The sequence below is a fragment of the Crocodylus porosus genome, unplaced genomic scaffold (assembly GCF_001723895.1).
Source record: "Crocodylus porosus isolate Cpor-Errol unplaced genomic scaffold, CroPor_comp1, whole genome shotgun sequence".
Taxonomy (NCBI): Eukaryota; Metazoa; Chordata; order Crocodylia; family Crocodylidae; genus Crocodylus; species Crocodylus porosus.
The window spans coordinates 24,525,948-24,536,690 of NW_017728910.1; the positions used below are offsets into that span (position 1 = coordinate 24,525,948).

Below are 10,743 nucleotides of genomic sequence, written 5' to 3' on the forward strand. Positions count from 1 at the left end.
TGTGTAATGCATTACTCCTTATACCATATGGTATGGTATACTATTTTGCAGTGATTTGAGTCATAGGGACATTAGGGTGGAAGGGATTTCTTGGTTCATTTGTCCAAGAGTGTACAAGAACATCTGCCTCAGCCCTTCTCACGACCAACTAAAATAGCTGGAAAAATTCTTCTTTGCTTATAATACAAATTCTTCTGGTCATGGATTGCATCTTCCTCTTTATATTGACAGTGGCCAGCACATCCTCATGCTATCCCAGCACCAATAAACACTTTGGAGAGTGGACCAGGCAGGGCGGATATTTTAATGGCTGGACATTGTGCCTTTGTGCTCCCACAATGATTCAGAATTTGGTAACGAGATGTCTAAATCTGGTACGTTTCATTCCAGTGCATCTGCTAGCACAATCCTTTAATCCAGGGATCCATCTTGATCTAGTGTACGGTGCTTGATCCGTTGTACCTAGGGAATGGCTCATTGCTTGGGTTTTGGTCAAGCATCTTCAGAAAGGGGCTGGCTTCCTGAGTGGGATCATGGTGGCTGTTGTTGAAACCTGGGGAGATGTGGTGCTGCCTCGATTCATGTTTTTTTTATGCATTAACCCATGCATTTATCTGCATTAACCCTGCGACTGAACCCAAGGGCCACTAGCTGCGGAAGCGGAGGATGGATCAATCCCTGCTCTGCAGGAGGAGGTTTCTTTGTGAAATGACAGTTTTGCAGGCAGCAGTGCACGTACTTCCCCCAGGGCAACTAAAGCACCGCAGACAGGCTATCCCCCATCCCCTTTGCAGAGCTCCAGCTCAACAGCCCTGTGCAGGGCACACTGGCAGCCTGCAGCTGAGCCCGCATGCGCAAGGCGAGGCTGCGCAGGGAACGCCGGGAAATAGAGTCCTTGGGGCGCGGGCATGCCCGGAGCAGCGGGCGTGCGTGGGACGTGCCGGGAGCAGTAGTTCGGCGCGGCGCAAGGCATGCCGGGAGCTGTAGTTCGCGGCGGGGCGGCGCCAGGTGATGGGCAGCGCCGAAGCGGCGGCGCCGGGATCGCCCGGCATGGAGGTCGGGCCGGCCGGGGAGTGGCAGGACGGCAGGTGCGGCCCGGGGAGCAATGCGGGAGTACTCGTGGGGGCAGCATGGGGGTTATCATGTGGGGAGTATTAATGGGATCAATTCGGGAACAGGAACTGGTGGGGGTATTATTGTGGGGGTGGGGCAGCGCTGGGGTAGTAATGGTATGAGGTATTAGTCACTGCTGGGGGTAATGGTGTGGGGGTAATAGTGGGGGGAATGGGGCAGTGCTGGAGTATTAATGGCGTGTGGGGGAGTAATAGGGGGATGGGGCAGTGCTGGGGTAATAATGGGGATTGGGAGGTATCCTAACTGTTGAGGGTAATAATATGGGGAGGGTGTGGGGGTAATAACGGGGGGATGGGGCAGCACTAAGGGTAATAGGAGTGTAAGGTATCAGTAACTGGTTGGGGAAGTAACAGGGGTATGTGGGGCAGCATGGAGAGTAATAATGAGTGATGAGGCGGTGCTGGGGTAATAATGGAGGGTGTGAGGTATCAGTAACTGCTGGGGGTAATCCTGCGGGGGGTGGGGCAGCATGGGGTAATAATGTGGGGGGGTGGGGCAGCGCTGGAGTAATGGGGGTTTGGGCTGGGCAGCATGGGTAGTAATGAGGGGGCAGCACTAGAGTAATGTGGAGTAGCTCTGGGAGTAATAATGGAGGTATCAGCGACTGCTGGGGTAGTAATATGGGGGTGGGGCAGCATGGAGGGTAATCATGTGGGGGGATGGGGCAGTGCTGGGGTATTAGCGGGAGGTGTAAAGTATCCATGAGTGCTGGGAGTAATGCTGTAGGGGCAGTGCTGGGGTAGTAATGTGGGCAGCGCTGCCTTACCTGGGGTGCGGCTGGAGACTTTGGAGGGATGAGCAGGCTGCACGTGGGCTGCAGCTGGGCATGGGGCAGCGGGTGCGTGTGGGTGTGCGAGGGTGGCAGCATGTGGGGGGCTGAGCTCCATTTTGAGCTGTCCCTTCCCCAGCAAGGTGCAGCCCTGTCTGCCCCATCACCAAGTCGCTCTGCCCTAGCCCCGGTCAGCATCGGGGCTGTCGGGAGCAGCCAGAGCTGCGGGAGCGAGGACAGAGCTGCCTGCCTGTGACCTGCTGCTCTCTTGCCTGTCAGCAGCTCTGCCGCGGAGGTGCAAGGCTCGCTGTTCATCCAGCCTGCCCTTACGTGACAGACCCGTGCCTGTAGAGGCAGTTGCTTTTGGTCTCTGTCCTGTTACGCTTCTGACAGTCGGCTGCATTTTTGGCAACGCTGCCTGTTCTAGGAGCGTCAATGAAATCCTTAACCTGCCTTTAAAAGCTACTGGGTTGTGAGGCCTCACGCTGCCTCGCAACCCAGCACGGTGGATTCGGTGACGCTGAACAGGCGACTGTTTACAACAGCTCAGGTTTTGGGTTCTGCTTTAAAGTTGGCTTCCTGGGCTGAACGTGGAAGCTACTCTCCAGGTTTATTTTGCTGACAACCATCATTGATTTTAGGCAGCATCCACTCTTCCAGGTCCTGGGATGCCATCTAGTTCCAGGCAGGCAGAGGTGAATGGTGGAGTGGAGCTTGGGTGCCTGCTGTGGCAGGACAGTTGAAGCTGCGGGTGGCTGGGAAGCATTGGAGGCTGTTTGCGATAAGCATCCCAACAGGAAGTTTCTGCTAGTAAAGAATATCAGTAACCGCCGTGCCATTTTAACTGCAGCTAGGTCCGAGTTGACTTGCCGGGGTGGGTGGGGTGGCTGCACTTCTCTATGCTGCTGCATCTGGCTCCCTGATGATTTGGGAAGGAGTGGCAGTGAGCACACCTGTCGTGGGGTGCAGAGGTATCTTTAGCCGGTCTCTTGTTTCTGAGCAAAGCTTGGAGAGGCAAATCCCACTGCTGTGGAGCACTGCCCTGCCCAGCGTGTGCTGGAAATACAACAGCTGCAGCGATGTATTTCACTGTAGCATTGTGATAAGTCTTGGTGGAGGTGTTAGGAGCCCTGGAAAGCAAGTGGCGAGTGTTAATGGTGGACACATCAGGGTTTGCCTCGGTTCCCCCTGGGAAAGAGGAAGACATGGTCCCCTTTGGTGGGTCACTTGACTGATAACAGGTTGCTCAGCGGTATGTGCTGAGAAGGAGTCTGGCATTCCCCATGCTTGCTGGTGCTGGCTTCTGTATATGTGCCATTACACTAGGTGCAGAGGGCACATGATTGAGACTGAAGGTGAGGGAAAGGGCCTGTCCGAGAGGGTTCCTGCTTTGGTCATAAATCCCAGTCACTGCAGACGTAAAAGGCTGGTTGGGTGGAGACCCAGGGCCTGGAGAAGAGGAGGCTCTTGTGTCTGCTTTGCTCCATGGATGTGTTCCAAGCCTGTCACTAAGGAGCAGCCAGAGCAAAGGCCTCATTGAAAACAGGGCAGAGGCCAACCATCTCTTTCAGCTGGCAAAGTGGCATTCGGTGCCGGGGGCCAGGGCACATGGCATAAAAGAGGCATCTGTGTCCTGACAAACAGTGGAAGGTCCCTTCTCCATGGGGAAGCCCCGAGAGAGCGCAGACTAAGCAGCAGCTGCATGTTTGACCTTCTGGGTTTCGAGGCGAAGGGGAGGGTGGGGGGAGCAGAGCCCAGACAGCAGAGTCCTTAAGGGGAAATCAGGGTGAGCAGCTGCAGCATAAAGCAGCTAGTGTCACTGTGTGCAACATGAAGAGCCAGCCAGCACGTCTGGCCAGCTGTTTGTTCTCAGAAACACCACTGTGGCATTATGTGGAGCTATTGGACTGCCATCTCCCAGCACAGATCGTCTGGGGGGGTTACATGCATGAGCCTACGGGCTGCCTTCTCTACATACCTTCTTCTCCCCCTCTTCCATGCACATCATGCCGAGCAAGTGCAGGGGTTTCTCTCGGGTCCTTTTATTTCCCTCGGCCGTCCCTAAGAACGTATTAGACTCTTAGAACCGAAATCGCCTTCCTTGCGGCTTACCCCCCAGTTGTGTTTGGGGCGCAGATCCTGGTGATAGCATCTAGAAGCTGCATTTCAAGAGCATGCCGCAGACCTATAACAGAGCTGGTCCTTGCCCTGGTATATATATTAGTACTGGGCTGGGGGACTGGCTTTTCAAAGAGCTTACTGGCTTCCAGATAAAGGACTATTGAAATGTTCTGCAAAGCAGACCATAGCCTAACAGTCCCTGTGTGGGCTGGAGGCCGATAGATGTGTGTCCATGTTGTCACAGCATGCAGGTAGTGTGCCTGCGGAGCAACTTAAGGGCCACCCAGGTCCTGGAGACTGGTATCCCCTCTCCCACATGGTTCTTGCCACTTGTGTTTGTAGCATGTGGGGCTGGTGAAGAAAAATTGCCATATGGTGTCTGTTTTGAGCCTGCAGGAAGAACGTTGTTCCTCAAGCTTTCAGGCTGACGTCTCTGCGAAACAGCAAAATTATATGCTTGGGAGGAGAAAAAACAAGCCTCTAGTTGCTTTTCTGGACTATCAAGCCCCTGGCTAAGATGGGATGGGCTTCCCAGCAGGAGGTGTGAGTGGGGTTTGCCTGTAGAGCCTGGACCGTGCAGCTATCCTGGCTATGCCATCAAATGTAATAACCAAAGTGCCTTGCAGACCTCCACAACTTAACCCCTCGATATGCTGTGCATGGATGCTTGCCCTCTGTACTTGGAGGTCTGTTGGACATCCTCTGCCTGTTCTGCTGTTCCCTGCTGAGTTAGATGGCTTGCTGGAGGTCTGCTTTTTATTTTCCTCTTCCCAGCATGCCAAGCCTGGGTGAGGAGCAGGCTTCCTGTTGGCTGCTTGTCGTCTAGGAAACCAAACAGGGACTGCTGAAAGCTGGCTGTGTTCAGCAATGGCTTTGCAGGTCACCTTTAAAAGTGGCGAGAGGCACTGGCAGCAGACCTGGGAACGGCTCCAGCTCTGTGGAAACCCTGCAGAGATCCCTCAACAGTTCCCCACAGACCAAGCTCTTTCTAATGCAAAAAGGGACTGGGTGACCTGAGGTCAGGAAAAGCATCAATTCCTCCTATGTTCCCTTTAAAATGGATGGTGGTGCCTGCTGCGGAAAGGGCACATGGGCTTCGGTGGGCAGCAAGGTGAAAATGGGGTTCCAGGCTGATAATCTGACTGCTGTTTGGGTTTTTTTTTAGTCTTATTCAGCAGCACAGCTCCCTGATTGTGCCCTGAGTCATCTGCAGTGACTTCACTTTACCAGGCCCTGCTTTGATTCCTCCTAACCCTGTCTCATTCTTGCAGTCCTGGGAAAGGACTTGGAGGTTATGATGTCTTTGCATTGCTAAGGGAGCTCCGACTTTTCTGGCAGAGGTCACACCTATGAAACAGCTCCTGGCACTAGGCTGGCATGTGTGAGGCTGCCCACATGCTCTGCTTGGCAGCATCTTTGCCAACTGCCATGCATAAGTGAGACAGCTGAGGCGAGTTTGCAAGTCTGGAGGTGAAGGCTGGAGGTGAAGTCATTGGAGCATTGAAGTGTGGGGACACTGAAGCGTCTTTTTTAAAGTGAGACATACTTGAATTCTCTTTGAAATACCAGTGAGACTCACTAGTTTGGAAACCCTAAAATGCTGCTTCTTTCCAGCTTGTATTAACTCTCCCTCCCTGATTTCTGCAGGTCGTCCAGCCTGTATTAACGCTCGCTCCCTGATTTCTGCGGGTCAGAAGTTGGTTGCCTAGTGCTGGTTCCCAGTCCATGAGGTTCTTGCAGTGACGAGCTGTGTGAACACTTTCAAGTAGGGAGCCTCGCTGCGTGTCAGTCCAGGATAGGCACAATCTGCACAGGGCCAGGTACAGTGTCGAGGTTGATCCCTGTGCCTGGGTGCCAAAGCTGCCATACTTGGCCCAGCTGCAAGTTGCTTCATGGCTCTGCGCCTTCCCTGCCGGGGTCAGGCAGTTCTTCTACATTGTTTTTTTGATGAGTTGGGTTTTTTTACGATTCCTGATAACTGGCGGAAGTCTGCCTTGTCCTACCCTGTATCCTGGCAGCGGAGATGGGAGGATCTCTCCGTTCTGGCTGCTCTAATCTAAACCACTAATATTGTGCAAGGCATCCTGCTTATCTGCGACCCTGTGTAGCCATGTAATCTCAGTGTCCTCGCCTCCCTCTTTTCCCCTTCTCCATGCCTTCCTCATTGTATCTCTTCCCAGGGGCCTGGTTTGTGCTGAAGCTCTAATTCTCTAGTCAGACCGTTGGCAGCAGAGGTATCAGAGTCCACTCGAGCAGATCAGATTGCAGGACTGAGTCCCTGCACTGTCTACTTTTTTGGCCCAGGAAGAGATCTTGGTCTGGGGAGAGCCATCCTGATCTGTGGAACAGCCTTTGTGATATACCAGCACTTATTAGACATAGGAGGTGGCATGAAAAAACTTATGATTGTCCTATAGCTCTGTACTACACTGCCGCTTTTCCTTGGGGGATGAAGGCGACTTTGTGTCAGACCCTCCTTGCGTTTGTAACTAAGCGTAGTAGTGATTACTTTTAATACAGTGATATTTGAGGGGAAATAAACCTTCTTATACTAATCCCAATGAGGGAGTCCTCAGGAAGAGAGAGCAGGCACGCTCCAGTCCGGCCCCCTAGGCCCTGCTTTCTGCAGGTGCCCTCTTGGCATGTTACAAGGCACATGTCTGCAAATGCATTTGCAATCTGTCAGTACTTTTTCAGTTTTAAGCAATATTAGACTCTGTCCTTTATGCTGCAGTCTCTGTCTTGGCCTGGGACACCCAGGAGGGGTTATCCGGACACCTAGCAGAGGGGCTAACAATGGCAGCATAGTCAAGATTTCTCAATCTCAATCTTCTTCTCTAAAATAATACCCTGGAAATAGCTATGGAAACTTTTTATTTATTTATTCATTTTTTGGGGAAGAAAATTGATTACCTGGATCCACACAATTGGTCATTTCACGGTTTAAAATTGCTCTGGGATGAAAGCGCCCTAACAGGATCTGGCTCTGTTGAAGGGCAGTCTCATGTGCCATCCTTTGGCTGGCCACTGGGAGACGAGGCATAGCCATAGATAGAGCATAGCCAAATTACAGAGGAATGAATGCTGAGAGTTTCACATGCAGGTGTTTGCCCAGATGTGCTGCTTTGGTGTTTTGCTCCTGGGTGAAGTACATCTATGTAGAAGTTCCTTTGCATAAAGCCTGTGCCAGCTCGTGTTTCAACTGCTGCGGGGTCCCCAGAGAGTGAAACTGGGAAGTGGTAGTGGGTAGTGGTGCTTGTGTAAGTCATGGGGGAGATGCAGAGGGTAAGCACGGGCCTTGGGCCCAAGGCAGATGTGCTGTGGGGTTTGTAACCCAGGGTAAGGTAGCGGACAGAAGGATTCTCTCCCCAGGGGAGTGCCAGAGCAATTTGCCCTGCAGGAAACGGAGGCAGATGCTCAGAGCTGGACAGTGTCTGAAAGCACATGCTATCTGAAGCTGGGGTAGAATGCCTGAGTGACTGTTGCAAGTGGGGACTTGGGTAGAGCTGTGAAATGAGTCGGTAGGAAAAATAGCCACTACAGTTTGCTTCTTTTCTCTTGCATGGAGCTGCGTGCCCCTGTTAAGCTCTAGAAATAGTGATCCAGCCTGTCCTTAAACACCATGAGCAAGAGCATCAGCTGGTGGACATTGTCTGAGCTCTCCTGGCTTGGAGACCTTCACACCCAGCTGCTTGATCTGTGCCTGTGATCTCTGTCCCGTCTTGCTTGATACAAAGCACTTTAAGGCAGGTTTCTTCGGTGCCATAATACCAGATGCAGTAGTTAGGGGGGAAATCCTGCCTCCTGCAGCCATTGCTTTCTCAGAGGAAATCCTTCTCCTGGAAACTTGAATCTGTTCCTAACCCTTCCCCACCTGCTCTGCATAACCCCTCTCTCCAGAAAAGTCACAACTCGCCATCACATGCCCCTTTTGGTTTCAATTGTAGCATGTGGTGCTGAGAAACCTGACTTTATTTCAGGATGCTGCTAAATCTTCCTGCCAAGCCTCCGTTCTGCTCCCTCACAGTTACCAGGAGGCTCTTACCCACTGTTTGAGGAAAACACTCCAGTCACCCTGGCAGTGGGCAAACACTGCACAAACAAGAGGTTAGATCGTGCCATTGAACTGAGAGTGAACCACATGCAGACACGCACAGTCATTTGTGGGGAAAGGCCTGCCTTGCCTCTGGGGTTTTCTGTTTAGGCACCAAACATGCAGACATGTGGCTGCTCTCTCCTGAAATGTGTCCTCTGCTTCCCCAGGGTGGAAAGTTTCCCTTGTTCCTCTCTCCTAAGTTGAAGTACTTTCTTCCCTGGGTTGGGGATCCCCTGGGATTTTTTTTTTGCAGTGACTTTAGCTTCTCATCTCCGTAGTCCTGTATGCCTGGGTGCAGCTTTCCCTGGAGCTTGGGAGTGCTGCTGGAAGCATCCGTCGCAAAGGGGTCCTGGGGAGTTGTTGGAAGCCCATCCATTGCTGCTGCCCATGCCAGGTCCAGCAAATGAGAACTGAAAGCGAACCTCCCACACTGCAAACTCTTACAATCTTCAGAGTGCCAGCTCTGCTGTCTAGACTGAGCTGCCACATGGCAATTTCCTTCCACATCAAAAGCCCTCAACATCTGTAGTTCTCAAGGTTCTTGTTGCAGTGATAAATGCAGTTCCACCCCAGAGCTGGCTGCATTTTGGGGATGGGCAGAAATTCCCACATATCCCACTTGCAAAGGGCTCCTGGATCCTTCAGAATGAGAAGTGTGGCTTTTCCCAGTCAGGTGAGGGATACCTGCAATGCTAATTGCTGTCCTCCTACATTTCCTTTCCTACAGCCTTATTTCATTGTTTTGTTTGGAACACAGCATGTGTCACTCTCTCATTCCCTGCTAGGAGAATATGGTGACTCCAAGCTGCTGGAATGCTGTTGCCCTATCTTTGGAGGGAACATGCAATTCCCCCTGGATGAGACAGGCTGTATGGTAAGAGCCCTGAGTCTTACCCAGCTTTCCTGAGACTCTGACGTAGGTGAAGCCAGGTGCTTCTGCAGCATGCCTCTATTAGATGTGTTATGTAGCAAACAAATGTTAACAACGAGGGAGTTTCCCCTGAGTCACCAACTGTAAGATCTATGCTATGGCTGTGCTTTCACTTACACTTCCTGATTCTGGGTGAGTGAGTGCTAGAAATATCTCACAGAGGTGGTGGTCAGATGACTGGCACTGAACAGATGCAGCTGCTGTCTAGCCACGAGGCTGCTACCTTCGTGGTCTTTCCCCCACCCCCCTAGGATGCAAAGCAAGCTCCACCGGTGTTTTTTCCTCCCCTCTCTGTATGCAATTGGGACTTGTGGTAGAGGCGATATCTTTATTGGACCAACTAGATTTTTGCAAAAACTATTCTTTAATGGCAAGCTTTCGGGCACAAATGCCCATTTTCAGGCATCGGAGAAAAGATTGTCAAAGCTCCCCTGGTTAGAAATGAAAGTTCACATTTCATAGAGAGGGGAGGAAGCTTTTGTACTGGCATCAGACTGACTTGGCCAACTCGGGGTGTTTCCAAAAGGGCCTGTTTGCCTGGATCCAGACAAAGGCACTAGCTTTGGCAGTTTGCTCTCTCCCTGCCCTGCTGCTTGAGTTAGGCCCTGTTCATTTGGAGATGCTGTTAAAAGCAATAGCTAAGCTCTGATGACTGTCCTGATGTGGCAACAGTTCTGATGGTGAGCACCCAGTGCAGAATAAAGTGGGTGGAAGGCACACTGCACACACTCAACTCATTCCGTTTGTGCCCGCGGCAGTATCTAGCTGCCCGGTCTGACATGGCGTGGTGGCATACCTGTCTGCAAGGCCCTTGCCCTGCATTTCAAGTGGTCTGTCCTCGTGGTGTGGATCTAAGAGACCCTTGGCCAGGAGGACAGCCCCACATGCTTTTCCTCCGTGGAAGGCAGGGCTCCCTCCTGCCTCCCAAATGCGATTAGTTTGCCTCCCGCCACAAGAAACACAAGCGGCTAATCTTAATCTACTAAGTGTGTCTCAGTGCGCCGCGGGTTGTGTCTTATCCTGTTTACTGGTTTGCTTCTAGATAAAGAGGCCTTGATTGTGCTGTGTGAAGGCTGCCCTATTGCTGATCTCTCAGGGTCTAGGGAGGGTGAGGAAGCTTGCCGTGAGCAGTGTGAGTACCTCCCTTGGAGGGCCCTCAGGGATTTTCTGGGACCCCATCCTCTGATGCGCTTCACAGCTCCTGACAAGTTAGCATAGAGCGATTTGTGCTGTAATATGAGCCCTTTCAAACTCAGCACAAGCCCGTTCTTTCACATGTCCCTGAGAAGCTGCCAGTCCTGCCCTTTGTCCCATTGCCAAGTACATGAGCTGTTCTCACTAGATCTAGGTTTTTTGGGCAAAATTAATAACACCCTGCCCCTCAAGCCGTTTAAGCCAACAGCAAACAACTCGGACCACTACAGCTTGCCAGGCTTTTTGCAAAGGAGGAACTGAACTGAGTGTTGCTCTCCTTTGCTGAACTTAATCGGTGCTCAGACAGTGAGAAAGCAAGAGTCTTGGCAAAGGCCATCTTTGCAGCTGAGAGAAGCTTCCTTCCAAAGACCCAAATGATGGGATTGTTTCACATTTTTAAATCCATAGTTTCATAGTTTGTAGGGTTGGAAGGGACCTGAGCAGATCATCAAGTCTGACCCCCTGCCATGGCAGGAAAGAGTACTGGGGTCAAATGAC

General features: G+C 51.8%; 1 protein-coding gene across 4 annotated transcripts in view; it reads left to right on the forward strand.

Moving 5' to 3' along the window:
• The first annotated feature begins 996 nt into the window (after positions 1–996).
• Positions 997–10,743, forward strand: part of RUBCN (RUN and cysteine rich domain containing beclin 1 interacting protein) — a 51,283-nt gene continuing 41,536 nt past the window's right edge. For all 4 annotated transcript variants that reach the window (XM_019532877.1, XM_019532879.1, XM_019532878.1 and 1 more), the window contains exon 1: positions 997–1,088. In XM_019532877.1, coding sequence (XP_019388422.1) covers positions 1,012–1,088 — 77 coding nt within the window. In that variant the 5' untranslated portion in view covers positions 997–1,011. The remainder of the gene's footprint in view (positions 1,089–10,743) is intronic.